Raw genomic sequence first — 18,257 nt, forward strand, 5'->3', positions numbered from 1 at the left:
CTTTCATGTAGGGAACCATGCTTAACCTGCTCCAGGCTGCAAAGGTATAAGAAAGTATACATTTCAGCAAAAATCCATGTTTCATCAAGCCCAAAACCTCTGAAAACTGATTTCTAGGTCAAAATACACACAATTCTACTAGAAAGGATGCTAACAGACTTAAAGCCAAGTACTCTGAAGAATACCAAACCAGCAAAAAAGTCCAAGAATTTCCCCCTAGACATTTAAACCTAACAATACAAAGCCCAAAAGCTATCCCAAAACAACAAGATTTAAAACAGTACAATAGGAAAGTAGTATTTTTTATATAAAAAGTGTTGTCATACTTTCACTCAAATGGCATAGTAACTTGCTTGTTAATTTAACCAGAATACACAATATGCCACAATACACTATTTTATATACCGGCAATTTACAGAAATGAGGAATGACTATCCTCCTCTCCTTGTAGCATTAACAAAGTTTAGGTGACAGATGACTGAGCGAATAAATCTTTTTCCTTTTCTTAATAGTAATTCTCTCTGCAATATACTAATGCAGCTGCCTTTTTGAATGCCAGTGGAACCTAATATTAAGATTAAATAATACAGCTTCAAACAACTCAAAGTGAAATAACATGGAACCCTATTTAAAGATATGGATTTAAAGAAAAACAAACAAAAACCCAATCAGAAACATTTCAGCCAAATTAAAATTTAAATAACAGTGCTAAAAATTGTTTATCACATACACTTGATCAAATGCACTTGGTTAGGCTACATAATGCCCATCAATAAGCCTCAAAAAATAAGCTAATCTGACAAAAGAAGTCTAAAAAATGTGTAAAAGAAATCAGCTCTTCTTGAATTGAGTTCAGCCAATGTGCTACAAACCTAATCCAGAAGCTGCTGCAGCTCCATCATCCAGTCACTTCATTGTTCTATAACATCTGAGTAGAGGTGATCCAACTGCTCCATGCACATCTATTGGTCAGGAAGCATGCTAAAAATCACACTCTCCAAAGAATTCACATGCACGCAGCAACAGATGGCAACAAGCGACACAGACATGAATAGCTTTCAAAATGCTAACCTAAACACAGAAAGCTCTGAAACTCAATCCCCTCACAGGTGTACCTCTTATTTTTATTTTGTTTTCAAAGGAAGACTTAAGAAACACTGAATGGTACAGAAAGCAATGCTGCAATTTAATCAAACTAGCTGTCCTTCTAATGAAGGAAAAGGCAGTACACACAAGAAATAAAGGATTCTGGTGGAGCCAAATCTACCCATAGTGACAATCACTTGTTGATTCAAACACAAACGTGCTCTTATTTTCACGTTAGTAACAGAGCCCCAGTACTATTAGGCAGCTCTGATACATAGGTTAGAACACTTATGTTACATAACTTTCTCTTACTCCTTCCCTCAAGGCAGGAAAAATAACTTCCAACTGCAACCCTAAACACAACTTCCAGCAAGGTAAGCACCATTAAGAAAAGACAAACTGATCTTCACAGCAGCCCGAACGCATTATATCCTGATTATCTCTGCAGATAAGCAACAGCTACGTTGAGCCTCCAAAAAGCAGAAAGGCACTACAAACCTGAAGCATTCCCAACACAGCCTCTCTACTGACTACAATGTGAGCACTGTGCATCCATCTTCTCCAACAGTTTTAATCGTTTATCTCTTCAACGAAAACACCAAATGCCACAAAAACTTCACAATTCTTGTAAAAAACCAATCTTCCCGGACGAGAAAACAGGTGGGCACCCCACCAGGTAGCACGAGGGCGTCTTCGAACACACGTAAACAAACATTTTTTTCTTCTTTAAATAAAAAAAAAAAAGGGGGGGGGGGGGGAGGAGAAGGTTAAACTTCCCAGGAGCCCTTTCACAAGCCCCCTCGTCCCCAGCGCTCGCCCTCCAACTCACGGATGAGACCCTCACATCCCCTCCCACACGCCCAGGCGACCTCGGCTTCCCCCGCCAGGAGCTCGCACTCCCTCCCCAGGCCTCCCACACACACCGACACAGCCCGGGCGAGCACGGCCTCCCCTTACCTGAGACCCCCCCCCCCCCCCCCCGCCGCCGTGCCCGGCGCCCTCCGCCGCGGCGGGCGGGGCGGGCGGGGCGGGGGCGGCTCAGCAGCCGGGGCGGCGGGGCCGGGGGGCGGGCGGGGGCGCGGGGGCGTCCGGTTCCATCCTCCTCCCCTCACTCACACCTCACACTCACACACAAACACACACACACACAGGAAATAACACGGGGTCACCTGACCCCCGGCAGCCAATGGCGGCGGGCGCCGGTGGAGCCAGCGCGCGCGCCAGCGGGAACGGCGGCGCGAGGCGGCGGGTCCCGGCCGGGCGAGGGAGGGAGGGAGGGAGGGAGGGGAGGGGGAGCGGGAGCGCGTGCGCCAGCGGGAACGGCGGCGCGAGGCGGCGGGTCCCGGCCGGGCGAGGGAGGGATGGAGGGGAGGGAAGGGGAGGGGAGGGAAGGGGAGGGGAGGGGAGGGGGAGCGCGTGCGCGCGCGCCCCCGCGTGCAGGGACGTGCTTTCGCTCGCGCGCGCGCGCGGAGGTGGGGGGGCGGGGGGGGGGCGCGTGAAGGAGCCGCCGCCCCTCCCACCACCGCGCGCCCGCTTAAAGGAGCCGCGCGCTCGGAGCACGTGGGCGAGGCGCGCCCGGTGCGCGTGCTGCACCACCCCGCCCCTGCGCAGGGCTCCGGGGCTGCCGGCCGGGGCTCCGCGCCCCCCTCCGCCCCTCCGGGCAGGCACGGGGACGGCTCACGTTTCCCTCTCCTCGTAAATCAACACCGCCTCTCTCCACCCCCGCGCCACCCTCGCGCTCCCCCAAGTCATTTTAAGAACCGGCTGTGCTCCGTTTGCCCGCTTGTCTCCGCCCGGCCTCCCCGCCAGGCACAGCGCGTACAGCGACGGCGCAGCCCTGAGCCGGCCCGGAGCCCCGGAGCACACCTCGAGGCGGCAGTCGGACCGTACGTCGGGGCTGGGCGGGCCCCGTATCGGAGGTGTCTCAGCGGAGGCGCGGGGATCTCAGGAAACAACATGGAGGCGGCAGTGCCCGGGCTCTTGTGCCCCCGCAGCCCGCCTGGCCGCGCACCGCCAGCCCAGAGCTTCTCGGGCCATCAGAAGTGGCACTGCCGGCCCTCCGAGTCCCCGCTGGCTTTGCATTTGGGAGTCTGGTGTGTCTAGTTGCACTTCTGTGCCGGAGAGATAATTAAGCTCTTTTCTGATCATTCACCAGTTTGTGGGTTTGAGAGCGAGAGGGCAAGAGGCTGGTGGATGGGGCAGCTGTAGAGCAAGGATGCAGTGCCTGTCAAATCATCACCTCCTCCATTTAAGCCCGTATGCCAGCAAAGGAAGCTCTATATGACATTACACTTTCCTCCATCTGCCACTCAGAACATTTCACGTGAAAATGCAGTAAGGCTGGCAGTCTGCAAAGCTCTTAAGTGCTGGGCAGAGAAAGCTCAAGATGCATTTAAAACTTGCTTTGCCAGGAACTTTACTGAGCAGATATGACACTTTCAAAAACTGTCCCGTTTCCCAAGCTTTGTTTCCCAGATCCTCAGCAAGGCGTACTCCACGAGAAGGCCTCTGCCCAGAGCTCATCCAAAAGGCAATGAACTGCTGAGAAGGACTGTGTTGTAAGCACAGCCAGTTGACAGCTTCACTGATGGCTCCTCCACAGGTGACTTGCTTTTTATGAAAAATAAATACAAACCACCACATCTCATACCATGCATTATCAGTCAAAAAGAATTTGGAGGCTGGCTGAAATTCCATCTAGATAAGCCTAAAATGATGCCAGTAGTCTGGGGAAAACAACCAGAGCAGACAACAATTACATGTGCTTCTACCATTTCTCTTTCAAGTTAACGATTTGTGGGTGTTAGGGACTCCCCAGCTGCTGGTCAGGCAATCGTGCACCTGGAGCATCTAGGAAAGACTTGCCTGCTCCTCTGCTCACTCGTCTTGCAACTTGAGAGGCACTGGCTCCTTTCTGAGGCGAGTCTACTGCTGTGATCTACGCCTTTTCTCCTTCAGATGAGAATATTGCGATGCGCTCCGCATCAGCTCCCTGGAATTGCAGCTGGAGCACACAGGCGCTGCCTTATTGCGAGCTCTCGCAGTACTGTACGCCCTGCTCTCCTCGGCACTGGCTGCCCATTCACAGGTGGTGTTTCGGGCATGGTGCTTCGCTCACACGAGGTGGAGGTCATCGCTTCTCTTGCCTGGAGAAGAGGCTCCGACAGCACATTCACTGTGACAAACAGCGAGGTTGCTCTCGTCAGAAACAGCCTTAATCTTGTTGACTGCCAGGGCATGCTAAGAGCTTGGTTACAGCAGCATTCCCCCTGGGGATCCAGGACTGTGATAAAAGCTGTAATGGGGTGGGGGAACTCAATAAGATTTTTATAATTTGGTTTTCCATTATCTGTTTTCTGATTTTGAAGTGAAGCATCAACTGAGGTCAATCCTTTATGTAGATTTATATGGTAGGAGTGCTTAGAGCACTCTAACTTAAGCTAAACTTAAACTTACCTTAAGGTAAAACCCTTTGGTATATAAAAAACAGGACAGCATGGCTTATCTAGATAAGCTTGGTAGAACAAGGTATTTTTTACCTAATGTCTAAAATGAAGTTGCAGCATAAATAGCAGAAGTTTTGTAAAATGCTCAAAAACGCATATAAAAATACAAGGACAGCAAACATTCCCAAGTCAAACATTTCTCAAAGGACCAAAAATAAATGAATGCACAGAGTTAAATATCTGGATCTCTAGCCTGCTGCAGAGCAGCATTTCCCATCTCTGTTATGACTACTTTGTAGGTGTTACAAGGGAAATACAACAGGAGTTACTTTTTAAAATATTTAAAAGCTTGAAAACTATATGGCTGATTTTGAAGGATGAACTGAAATTTTATAAGAGCTCATACTATAAATGCAGGCAATTGTCACACCATTGTCAGCTGTTGCATTACAGTAGGCATCATTGGCAATACACAGCATCAATTTAAGTGCAGAATGTAAACAAAATTATCAAAACTATATTAGTTAAATATCACGCAAGTAGAGATGCCATATCCTTTGCAGCTTTCCAAGTGATATATCAGGCTTCAATGTACAACCCCACTCAGCTTAATGGATAATTTAATTCTCTCAGAAACTAATTTTTGGCTGTCTGCAGACTCCAGATGAAAAACCACTGTCATTAGTACACCTTGTTCACATTGCCAAGTTCTCCTTTGCCACTGAACATTTCATTTTCTTTCCAGAAGAAAGAAATTCAACCTTCTGACTTGGCCATTCAGTGACATCTACCTACTTGACCACCATCAGTTACACAAAAAAAAAAATTGTTATACATAAACTATTACTAGGACTAATGACAAAAGTAACCCCATCATGCTACTAGGGCTACAATCCCACACACATGATCAGGGTGGAAATCTAACACCCATGCAAGCCTTTCTACTTCAGGGTAAAGTCCTCAGTTGCATCTATACGCTCTCACCCTTCAATTCTGAAAAGAAGAAAAAACCCCAGGGATTTAAAGCCAAAAATGGTTAAAAAAAAACCAAAACACAAAAAAACCCCAAAAAATTAAAATCCACTCAAAAACAATTTAAAAAAACCCACATAAAGGATCAATTTTACAATCAACACAACAAACTAAAGAGATTTGAATGTAAATTTCCAGCAAATACATTCCATCATCCAAGAGTAAGTGCTATAAATTCAGCAGATGTGCTACACCACAGTCATAAGAAAGATTGAAGTCTCTGCTTTTATTGTAAGAAATCAGCTCGGCCATAATTGTACAGAGCCACCATGGTACTACCACAACAGAAACTTTCCAAATCCTACCCACTTCCTCCCTGAAATCCTCCCTGCCATCTCTTAATCAAAATGCTTTTGAGGATAGAGGCACAAATAAGGCAGGAAAATGGCCTCAAGACTTGGCACCCTCCTCTATGATGGATGGGCGATTCTGAGCAAAATAAAGTCCCCTGAGTAGCCCTCTGGGTTAGTGCCACTGCTCCCACCAGTGCTGTCGTCATTACACACATGCAAGCAATGCTGCATCTTACTGCACGTGAACGCTGCAATGGCTAAAGCAAATGTTTTTCCCTGTTATGCCTTAATGTAAGGCTTACCTTGCACTTCCCTTTCCCCCCACTCACAGATCCCAGCGAAAAATTGTCCTTCTGACCCCAAGGGGACTGACAAATGGAGATGGAGAGTCTCCTTCTGTCTTTGAGGTCACCACTTCTGATCTAGCCATAATTCAGTAATTACTCAGTTCATGTGGCTCTCCAGAAGCATACATTAGCAGCTTGGAGGGGGAACAGAAGGATGACACCATTCCTGACCTCAACCACCTCTCATCTTCACACACTCCCTGAGCTCCCTCTGCCTGGAAGGGGGGAGGACAATAAGTGATGCAGGAGGGGAATTGAGAACAAATTTGCAGGTAACATAGGCTGGAAAGGCTGTGAGCACCCCAGTGTTTGTTAGAGCAAACATGATTTCTGAATGCAGCTGGTGCAGTCCTCTGAGAGACTTCTTCTTTACAAAAGGTTTCACTGTTGATGCAGCACTAGGAAGGTGAAGCCTCCATGGAGTCAGGCACAGATTTCTCACAGGCAGGGCACCCATCCCCTCAAAGTATTACCCTTATCCTAATCTTTTCCCCCCTTACACAATTTTATGCCATGCACAGGCTCACCCCTGCACTTTTACAGCTTTCTTCTAGAGGCTCTTAAGTGCTATGGGAATGGGCATTAGTGACTACCTTGAAGATAGATAATACAAAACATGACAGCAAGACTGGGCACCTACAGGTCACGCAACCGGGGACTGAAACGGATATTCATGGTGGGACAGCTACATCTTTAAGCGAGTGGAAAGCAAGGGCAGCTTACCTGTTTCTCTTTCTCCAAGAAAGACATCAGCATGGCTACATTCATCAACATTTCCTACCTCTCTTCCTACCCAGCCCCAGGATTTCCCATACCTTCCTCCTATTTTTTTAACACTTAACTTCAGATAAAAAGTGTTCCATCTGAACCTACACAAGGGAGAAGCAGTATCAGACATCTCCCAAGGAACGGCAGCAAAGACAGAGAGGGCTCTCCTCTCATTAATTCACTGATACTTAACTTTTCCCCTTAAGACTATCAAAGGATCTGTGCTTGCTGGAAAATATTTTTGACAAGCATAGATTTTTAAGTGTACTGATGGTCATGTCTTGGGTGCATCACTTGGAAGCTGCTCTTCTCCAGACACTGGGAATGTCACAATAAGCAATAGTGTTAAGTCCTACAGCCCCTTCCTGCAACAGAACAACAACTGGATTGAAAGACTTTGGAGCATCTCAAAGGAAGGAAAATGATAAAGCAGCTGAAGGTAGGTAGTGTGAATCACAGCAGGAGAAAAAATTAAAACTCTGCAACACTTCTGCCTTTTCATCTTCCCATTACAAAGAGCTGATTCATGAAAATAAGATCTTTGTACCTTAAGACCTCCTCTGCTTCTTCTGCTTCTTCCTTTTGCTTCCTGCCAAAAAGCTGCTTCTGGCAGAATAGAATTAGTTGCTGTGAAAGTGATTGTGATGCTGCAGACAAAAGAATCTGAGTCCAGCAGAAAAAGCGAGAAACAACAGAAGCTGAACTTTTAAGGAAAAGCCAATCAAATTTCCATGCAGATGCCCAGAGTAATAAAGGTGGAAATTAAAACAGAAAGCCATACAAATGTGATTCTCCAGCAAGACTGTCTCCAACAAGGCAGAAAAGTCCATCAATAAATCTTCATTATCTGAATTGCTAAGCATATCTAAATAAAAGTAGAAATTCAAATATTAGAACTTGTCTTTTTAAATTATCTTACATAAAATCAACTCTGCCTTGTCTGAACATGTTTGACAGAAAGGGATTTTTTTTCTCTCTTACTTCTGCTAGCCCTTTACAGAGGTCTCATTTGCTGGGGTGGCTTTTTCTGCCTACGGGGAAGTGGGAATTTCTGGGCTTAACAAGCACAAATCCCCATGACATATAGTTCCAAATTTTAGAGGCAACTAAGGTTTTGATTCTTACTTTGTTCCCTGTTGGCTTCCTCCCTGATGTATGCAATAGCTGTTGAATCTCAGCTGTTCTAACAGGAGAGGAAAAAAAAGGTCCCTGAAGGAACAGCTTCAGTTCTTCCAGTCACCTTGCTGCTACCACGCTCCAGAATTTCAGGCACATGAAACAGCACACAAGAAGAGCTTGCAGCAGCAAGAGGCCAATGCAGAAAGCATCAGACTGGATCAAAACCAAGAGAGTCTTCTATATTCATCTGGTAAGAAGTCTGCACTTATATTGGGTAGTAGAAAACCAAGGGTCCACTAAAGATAGACATTGCAAAAAATCTCATTAACTTCTTATCACAGAAATCAACTTCTGTGCTTTTTTTTTTTTTGTTAGGTGCAGTGATGTTCTCTGGTCCTGATTCATTTGAGAGATTGGTTTATTGAAAATATTTCTAAAGTTCCACCACAGTTTACTTACATATCTCCTCTTGCTAACAAAACATGAGGGAAAAAAAACCTACTTCAAACACAACCACTTTAATTACTTTGTATCTTGAGACTCATTAAAGTTTATTCAATGCTCACACACTCTGATTCTACATTTTAAAAAGTTATTAATGTCTTATTTTAGTGCTCTGCATTACTTTAAAGTTGCACTCAAAACCAAATCAGGATAGGGCACATGAGAACATATAGAACTTACAACTTTGAATGCAACATATTCCACTATTTATGAACGCTACTGACACATTTGGGGATGGGGAAAAGTAACATATTTTCATTCACATTACCTAACCCAAGTGATGAAAATGCTTTAAAAGCCATTAGGTAACAAAGACACAACGGTCCTCAGTTAAGAAAATTAGTCTTTAATTTTTAAAGGCTGGACAAATCTATCTTTAGAGAGTCCAAGCCACGTAGTAAAATTTAAGTAACTTGGTTTTGTTTCAAGATTTGAGGAATTCTTCCAGTTGCCTACTTAAGTTCAGGTTTAAACTAACAAAACCTCTGCTTACATATCATGGCTTTCATCATTCCTCTTGAAATTATCTTCTGCAGATAGAAATCCTGCTGGCACTCAGACCTTCACTCAGGACTGAAGGTCTCCCATTTAACTTCTGTAAATGTGCTGTGAGTAATCAGACCTAAACAAAATACTATCAGTTCCATTAGGGCTCTGAAAATAAGGTCAGCACTTCTTAGGAGAGCAGAAGCAAGAACGGATACCTCAGCAAGCACAGTTCATGTCCACCTACCAACTCCATAAGTCACCACTGGTTTTAGCAAGTTTAGGAGATAGCCCAAATTTCCAAATAAGAAACAAGCTATCCCAACACTGACACTTTCAATGAGAACCAGCAGCATTTGTGGGGGGAGGTCATTCCCTGACAACCCTGGCTGAACCTAGGTTTCATGATGAGACACTGGTTACAGTGGTGGAGAGAGAGCATTTCACCAGGGTGACATTTCACATACCCTGGAGTACCCGCCCCCAGCTCAAGGATCCCCTCATCAGGGCCAAGCCTTTTCATAGCAGGGAGCAAAATGTGAGAGAAGAAATGACTACTCTTCTCCAAAAGTAACAACTCTTGCAGTGTGATTCATTCCACAGGCTAAAGATCAAGGTGTCGGCTTACTCTTAATATTGGTGAAAAAGGGTAGTCAGCCGGTTTATAATCAGCTAGCATTATCTCCTCTCGAGAAACAGTAAGTCAGCAGCTAGCCTCAGGTGATAAGTTGGGGGTTTCCTTAACAGTCCTTTTCATTGGGACACAAGTTTCAAAAAAGAAACACATAGAAAAGAAAGACAAAAAGCAGTTGTGGTTACAAGAAAGGGAATATCTTAACAGAAACAGGGACGAGGAGAACTAATTAATGCTTTCCACTCGTGCCCCTTCACCACTGCCTGGAAATTCTTTTCTGATACACACATTGCCGGCCTAGGGCTTTTGGAGAGACCCTTGCACATCCTCACTGATTACTTCCCCTACTCAGGGAGTCTGTCTCCCTGTCCTTTACCCTAAATGCTTTTATCCTCTTGATGAGGTCTCTTACCCAGCTGGATCCTGCCTCCTTCTCCCACTGTAATCTCTGAACCTGAGAGAAGACACCTGGGGACCTTCCACTTTGCTTAGGAAAGAGATGTAATCCTTTCATGTGCTAGCATGGGGCTGAAGTGATGCACATCTCCCCCCGACCTGAACACCTACAGTTACAGTCCTGGGTGATGGATGCCCCCAGCTGAAGAAAAATCAAAGGAAAGGGTTTTCTCCACTGTTTGCTGCTCTTTTAAAAGCAGGTGTAGATAAAGAACTGAGGAAAGCCCCGTAGGGGATAATCCTGCTGTACCCAGACAAAATAACGAGGCTTAAAATCTCTTATGTATCTGACCTTAGCTAAATCACATCCCCAATGTCCTCTGCCCTCAGTTTTGCAGGGTGCATTTCACTCATCGCCCCCCACCTCCCAGACTCACACACAGTGTCCAGTCCCACTTGGTCATCCCCACTTCTGCTCTCCCTACGGCCAGAGGTCCAAAGGAGGACGCCTCAGTGGTTCTTTTGACTAAATTCTCCAAGCGGCCTGTGGAAGGATTCTAGGTTTCATTTCCCAGGCAAGCTAGGTAGTGACTCAGACAAGCCAATAGACAGTACTCTGCACAGACAACGATTTTTATCTTCAAAGTGCTTTACAAACTTATAAATCCTTACTTCCCCTCTGAGAGAAAAAAAGAAAAAAAATCCCTAAACATCACTATTGTGATGGAACAGAGACGGAAAAATGCCTAAAAGTTCTTTCATGTTGGAGCAGAGGCAGAGGAGAGGAGTCCTGGGGTGCAGCAGCACTTTGGGTTTGGGGCTGTTTGTGGCTTTTACACCAAAGACCTGGATTCAAATCCTGTTTCCTATCATTCCAGTAGGACAGAGGCTCTTAAGCTGTGGCCAGCAGGTCCCTTCCCCAAGGGCCGTGGAGCTGGGGCTCTGAGAAGCAGGTGGCAGTACATGGGTGTCTTCCAAGAATCCACTTGCCTGTTCAGACTGCAAAAGTGCTGCACAATTAATTATACATCTGTGCTACAAAAGATCAGCTCTATAACTGCAGGGGGTGCTATTCATCAGCCTTGAAACGTATTGGCAGAGGACAGCCAGGGTCCAGTAGTTGAAATAAAGAAATAAATAACTACAAAAGCAGGAGGTGCTCTGGGTCTTTAGGAGTGAAGTGCAGCAGCAGGACCCAAGTGACCCGGGAGCGGAGAGAAGCCCAGCCCTGCAGACAGTCGGGACGCAGCGCTTTTCACAGGAGCTTCGTATTCATATTCAGAGCAGCAGAGAAGCCACCGGTCATCGGGGTGATCAGGGTGACACGCGTAGGCAGAGCGGTGGCAGCGAGGAGCCTGCCTGACACCTGCCCTTTTCGTTTCTCAGCCCTCCCCTTTCATGGAGGCAACAAAACATCACATTCCCAGTAGTGAGAATCCAGTCCAAAGTGGCTTCACCAAAGGGCGAATTCAGAAGGACCCCCTTTTGCTCATCCCTTTCTTTTGAAACCCTCCTTTCCTGGAGCAGGCATTTAGCAAGTACAAATACACCACAACATTGGGCATCCTTCCACTGTCACTCTCCACTATCCTTCCTCCTCCAGACACGCACACTAACACAAAATGACGGCTTCCTCAACAGACTGAATGAGCAAAGCCCTCGCACTGATCCTTAATTGTCTGCGCTTTACTCCCTTGCTCCAGTCACATTATATCACAAAACTCAAAGCAGCCCACCCACTGCCCCCGTCTTTGTCCAAAATCTCAAGTGAACAGTAAATTTGACACAGGGAAAAAAAAAAAAAAATTACGAAAGAAGGGAGGGGCAAGCTAACCCCCCACTTCCCCCCTCGGCTTTCCTCCTCCCCCTTTTTTAATTTTTATTTTTAAAAAATATTTTTTAGGTTGCTGTTTGCTGGTGCACCCACATTGCTATTGTGCAGCTGTCAGTTAAAAAAACAACAACAATCACCAAACCACCCTCCCCAAAAAATTAAGAAATTAAAGAAGAAATCACATCTCACAGCCCTTGAGAATGTGACCCTGAGGCCTTGCCCTTCTCCCTCCTGATGCACCCACATATCACGGGGGAATGGCAGGCCCCCTCCCCATCCACCCCCGTGCTACTCTGAGCCTGCAGAGCAAGGGAAAAAAAAAAAAAAAAACACATCCAAAACCAAAACAAAATTAATTAAAGAAAAAATCAACGAGAAATACATGGGGAAGAAAACGGGGGGGAGGGGGGGGACGACACCTCCCCCCCGGCATATGCATAAACCCCATAACCCATTTATGTCGGTCTCGCAGGAGCCAGACTGCAGCGAGCAGCCAACAGCTGGGGCCTTTGAAAAGGGACAAGGCGAGCGGCTCGCCGTGCCCAGCCACGCCGGGCTCCGGCTGCCCCCGCCGCCCCCAGCCCTCCCCGGCCGCCCCCAGCCCCCCACCTCGCCGCGGGCACCCCGGGTGGGCACGGCGGCGTCGCGGGGGCGGGTGACACGCACAGGGCGCCGCAGACACACGGCCGCCACCGCCGCCGCCGCGCGTGGTCGGCGAGAGCTGGCCTCTGCAGGGCAATTTTCCACTCTCAACTTTCAGGGAGAGGGAGAGAGAGATAAAGCCCATTTACTGTACCTTTCTGGCATCTTTCTCAGCTTTCCCTGCTGCTTCTCCCCACCCCCTTCCGATTTATCTCAGCTACTGGTTTTATAAACCGAGAGGGTGGAGAGGGGGGGGAGGGAAGAGGAGAGGAGGGGGCTTTTTTTCTCTTCTCTCAGCCTCGTCTGCACCTTCTGCTTGAGCCCGCCGGTGAAGTCACAAGACCGAGTCTCTGACATCACACAGAGCCCACAAACGCCGGATTGTGACTTCACTGCAGGGTAGAACAGGGAGGAATAGGAGAGGGGAGGGGAAAAGGCTCTTATTCAAACACATATCTGCAGTAGTAACAAAGGGAACTCAGGAAATGGCTGGCCAAGAAAATGGCTTTTTTTTTTTTTCCCAATAAATCATACTCCCTTTTTTGTTGTGGGTTTGGGGTTTTTTTGTGGTTTTTCTTCACAAATAAACTTTGTGACCACAGTGGAAATACCTTCTAAAAGTGGCCTGGGCAGGACAGACAGCAAGCGCCAGTCCAGGCGCCATCCTCCAGCGCAGCACAGGCACCAGCAGCCCCTCTGGGACAGTACACCTGCCGTGGCCCCTCTGGACCTGCCGGGACTAGAGCAGGACGAGGTGCTGGGGTGAAGATCAAGGGGTGGCAGTGGCCACAGGAAAGGCTCAGGGGGCCACGGCAGAGGGGGATGGCAGGGCAAGGATGGAAACAGGCAGATGCTGTGGGTTGTGCCTGAGACAGGCAGGGAAGGCAGTGCTGAGAGCCACCGGGCAAGCAGGGCCACGCAGAGTGAACACCACTCTGTGCCACAGCTCTGGGAGCTATGGGCCGAGCAGAGGTAAGGCTCATCAGTGGGCACTTGGGGCTTTTCTTCCCCCCACCCGAGGATCTGAAATCACTACTAAACTACAATTTGAGAAAAAGCGGTCAGAGTAAAGGTAACAGACTTGTATGTAAGGCCTAAGCAAGGCAACAGGGAAAAGAGTGGTGTCTTCAATTCCCTAGGGTATTTTTAGGTTTAGGTGCCCTGGGGAGGGGAAGACAGACTGGGGTAGATGAAAGAAAGGCCAGGAGACTTTGATGTACTCCCAGTACAATGCAATGCTCGGATGTTGCTTTGGGAGCAAAAGCTGATGATATAAGACTTCTGCAGTCATTTCTGAAATGAAGCCTAGAAGGAAAAAAAGGCTTATTAAGTAGCTATTGGCTTAATGTGACCTGGAAAGTTGTAAGATTTGGGGCTTTTTTTTTTTTTTTTTTTTGTGTTTATTCAGCTGGTGTATTTTTTTAACATCAATTTCTCAAAATTTAACACCACCTCAAACATGTCAGTAAATAAGCCCCCCCCAAAAAAATCTGTTATTTGTGTTTAAAATAGATTTTTTTTTTCACCTTTTGAAGCAAGGCAGCTCAATCACACTGTGCTAATCATGCCTGAAGGCCAGGAATTCAAAGGAATAAGTCAAGGGCACAGCCAAGTAAAATTAAAAATAAATTTTAAAAAATTAAACTGTGCTAATTGCAGACGCTATATTTATGAAGTTATTGGAACTGCAGAGCCAAAGAGACAACAGCTTGTGATCCTCACAGTGTGTCCACTCCTCTCTCCAACCTCCATCCCTGCCCTCATCAAGACCTACAAAGCAATTCCCATCACTGTGTCGACCTGGAAGGGAGGAGAAAACAGCACTACCATCGTAGCCTGCCCTTTCCGCAACCTGCCAGTGAGGCAGGAGGGAAATCTGTATGTGGAGCGAGCGAGAAGCGAGGAGGAAGCAATCCAGATCCCTGCCATGAACCAGCTGGCAAGTACGTTCCCAACTTGCTGTTGCTGGACGGCGGGAGCACCCATGAGTGCCTGTGGTGCTCCAGAGGGCTGGCACCAGCACTGGAAACCCAAGACACTTGTCGGAAAGTTTTGTACCCCAGCAGCTCTATATGCTTCCAGCATAAAATCCAGACATCCAGAAGATGGTCTTCCAGGTTGGAGTTGCTCCATGGCCAAAGCCTTTGTTCCCACATCAACTCTGAATCCCAGTGCCTTAGGGCATCATCCCAGCCCTGGCAGAGCTGCTGTGTTAGGGAAGATTTCCCCTGCTGTTTTACAGTGTCTCCATGCCAGTACAGCAATAAACCAGGCTGCAATGGATGGAATAAACTCTCCTGCCTCTGCTCGCGAGAGGGAGGGAAAAGGTATGAATTGCAAGCAGGGAGGTCCCCATCCAATCTTGTATCTTTCAGCACATCTTGCTCCTTGTTTGGCCACAACTTTACTACCATTTTTATATCAACTCCTTTCATTTTTTATCTATTCTTTTCCACCCTGATGACTGCATGAGAGGAAACCTCCATGTTTATCCCACTCCTCTCTCGGGGAATCTCTCTCAACCTGCCGGTGGCAGGGAGGTAACATGGCTGCCAACATGCCAGGATGCAAGGTGAGGAGGTGAATGGGGGAGAAAGGGAGGCACAGGAATTTGCTGGGAAGAGGAAAAAAAGAAGGGGGAAAGAGCAAGGAATCTTAACACATACACACTGACTAGCATGGGCTTGCTCCAGCTTGGCCCACGATGCAATTACCTGACTTGGAGGCTGGCCAAGCCTCCCAGGTTAAGTCCCTCTGCACTTGTGCAAAACGCTGTCAGAGCTGCTGGGACTGTGAATACTCAGGGCTCCAGCAGCATGCCTCATCCAAAAAGGAAAAAATAAAAAAAAAAAAAAAAAAAAAAAGAACAGAGACAGGGCAGGGACTGAAAGGGCTTATTTTCATACAACTGCAATTGTTTTGTTGATGCGGAAAGGTAATTAAAAAAAGTTCTGATTTCAAACGTGCCACAGAATTCCCAGAGCCCGGAGGCTGCTGCTTAGAGGCAGATTAATCACACTGAATTCTCCATCTAGATATTGCATGCACTCCAAACTCCCACCGCTAATAGCTCTAATATTCTCCTCAGCGTGTGCATGCTGCTGGTGTTATGTTCCAGGAATATTAATTCCCCAACTCGAGCTCCTTTTGCTTGCGCATGTACCCTAAAGGCTTGCTGCTGGGCACCGGGAGATTATGGAAAAGAGAAAACAGGACTAGAGGAGAACCAGGGTGCAAAGGTACTGGCTGCAACTCCTCAAGGAAAGTCATTAATGTTCTTTGGATAAGCAAGCCGTCCAAATAAAATCTACCTGAAGGCCAAGTTCTTTAAACAAAGACAGCCAACTACACACGCACAAGATGGTTGAAATTAAAATGAGCTCCCAGTGCTGGCTTTGTGTTACCCATTCGCACTACCCTGAGACTTGCTCAGAATCTCAGTCCTGTTAACTGTGAGCTCTGAACTAGCGGTTTCTTCTGCTGGTGTCTTTCCTCCAGCCCCCCTTACCCCTAAGCAAGGCTTCATGCATCTAAAACTCTTGCTGCCACACAGCAGTAAGAGTGAAAATATAGCAGGTTGTAGCACTTTACACAACAAGTCCCCTCTATCCCTAGCAAAACTGACAGGCCAGGGGGTTCATGGTCCAGCTCAAGGGATCCCCAAGATCCTCATTCCACACAGAAAACAGAAAAGGAGAAGGTGAAGGCAGGAGAGAAACATATAAATTTTCTTTGCATTCAACTAACTGCCATTCCTGATAAGCAAGTCAGAGTGTGTGCGATCTATATATATGGCCAAAGGGCCAGCTGCTAAGCTTTAAAACCAATGCACGCTTGAGAAGTACATTTAAGATACCTATGATGTAATTTTCAAAGCTGCTAAATGCCCAATGCTTCCAGTGCTGTTCAGCAAAGGTAGTCACCAGATTAAAACAGTTCCCTAAAAATGGCCATACCAAGACTCTGGAAATTACCACGCAGAAGAGACCTCAAAAACGGATGGTGCTGGTCATGCTTTCATTTAGTAGGATTACTTTCTTGACAAGAAGCTGTCGTGGGCATGATTTTCTTTGTCAAGCAGTCAAAATATGTATCTCCATGTAATGTAAATCAGTGTACTTATGTTAGTACTGAAAAATCAAAAGGGGTTTGCCCCTTTTGTTGCCGGTGTTTCTGATAAGCGAACCAGCACAATCTCTGAGTCACAGGTTAAACTGGATGTTCAGACCATCCCATCAGCTGTTCTCACAGCTGAGAACACCTTACCTAGTCTCTGGACTAAAATCTGTAACACCACAGGTGCACAGGCATAGGTGGTGGCCCTCTCCACAATCATGGCAGGTCAAAAAGAAAAGTCTTATCTTTATGGCTAAATATTTTACAGCGGGCTGTTGTTGCTTGGAGAGAAAAGGATAGCAACGTTTTTGAAGCTTCTTTTTCTTGCTATCTGTACCATGCAGGTCTACAATCATACGTGCACCTTGAATTCTCAGCCAATTCCTTAAACTTGGCTTCTGCTGCAGGGAGAGAAAGGACAGGACTCCAACTGAGGCGCGATCTGTGTAAGGCCCTTGGGGCTTAACTCTGCTGTAGTGGGCAGGGAGAGGCATGGGCTTCCTCCACTGTGATAAACCAAGGCACTGGCATCACTCTGTGTAGCTTAGGTGCAAATCTGTGATCCTCTTTCTCTCTTTGTGCACAAAAAACGAAGCTGATAGCGAAGCTGACATCTAAATCCTCAATATTGCACACCTGAGATAACCCCAGGTGGTTTTGTTTTTCAAACTCAAATATACAAGAAGGGAGAAAGACAGAAGGATTTAAACCCTTGTCAAACCCTGTCGCCAGCCCCCTGAGCTACAGATCTGTGAACTCTTACATGGGATGAGGGCTCTTTGCTTTTATCTCCCTGTGCAGTGTGTGTCCTCAGCCCTTTGCAAACAGATGTTCTGCCCTCTGAAAAGGAATCGAGGGGGGAAAAGAGAGCATGAGCACAGGGGAAAAAGAGAGAGAGCACGAGCATGAGCAAGAATGCTGTTTGCAGATGTCAATCAGGACTTCAGTCTAGGTCTAACCTGCCAGTCCTGCAAAAGGAGGATACATGAATTTTCTAGTTGGATAGTCAGTGTTATCAAACAAGAAAATTGTGAGTTTAGCTTGTAATGCAGTCTCACATTCAGTAAAAAGGCCTTGCTACATGGAGACAATGTGGGACTGAGGAGCCTATTCCTAGCACCTTAAAAATTAAAATTTCACTACAAATAACCCAAATGCAATGGTCAAAAATAGTACAGCATTTCAGACCGTTTTTGTAGAGCATGGTAGTATTTGGCAAGGGGAAAGTGATTGTAGGTAGAATACTGTCAGGTTTGGGGAAAGCTTTCTCTGCATTTAAAAAAAATTATATGAAGGAAAATATTCTTGGGAATGAAGTCTAATGATTACATGTATATAGAGTGTCATCTCTATCTTGGCATTTAACAGAAATCAACTCCCCCATGCCAACACCCTTCCCTCCAGCCACCCACCCTGATATTCTTCTTCACCACTTCCCACCCATTAACCCAGTACCTGCAGTGCAGTGTTCAAGTGGGACTGGCGGAGCTGCTGCCGCTGTCATCTCCTCGGAGCTGGCAGTCACCTGCCAATCTCGCCCCCACTTCCTCCTCC

The 18,257-nt window shown here is 46.7% G+C and overlaps 2 protein-coding genes across 7 annotated transcripts in view; both read right to left on the reverse strand.

Annotated features, from left to right (window-relative positions):
* TCF20 (transcription factor 20) overlaps positions 1-18,257 on the reverse strand; it is a 130,129-nt gene that overhangs the window by 63,510 nt on the left and 48,362 nt on the right. The window contains exon 1 of one of the 6 annotated variants that reach the window (XM_068191439.1): positions 12,742-12,990. The exons of 4 other annotated variants lie outside the window; for them this stretch is intronic. The gene's annotated coding sequence lies outside the window, so the exon portion shown is untranslated. Of the gene's footprint in view, positions 1-2,050; positions 2,198-12,741; positions 12,991-18,257 lie in introns of those variants that run through there. One more of the 6 variants, XM_068191438.1, reaches the window with a different exon arrangement.
* Positions 4,146-18,257, reverse strand: part of NFAM1 (NFAT activating protein with ITAM motif 1) — a 90,883-nt gene continuing 76,771 nt past the window's right edge. Inside the window, exon 6 of the mRNA XM_068191453.1 lies at positions 4,146-4,381. Coding sequence (XP_068047554.1) covers positions 4,301-4,381 — 81 coding nt within the window. The 3' untranslated portion in view covers positions 4,146-4,300. The remainder of the gene's footprint in view (positions 4,382-18,257) is intronic.

The sequence above is a fragment of the Anomalospiza imberbis genome, chromosome 5, assembly GCF_031753505.1.
Source record: "Anomalospiza imberbis isolate Cuckoo-Finch-1a 21T00152 chromosome 5, ASM3175350v1, whole genome shotgun sequence".
Classification (NCBI taxonomy): domain Eukaryota; kingdom Metazoa; phylum Chordata; class Aves; order Passeriformes; family Viduidae; genus Anomalospiza; species Anomalospiza imberbis.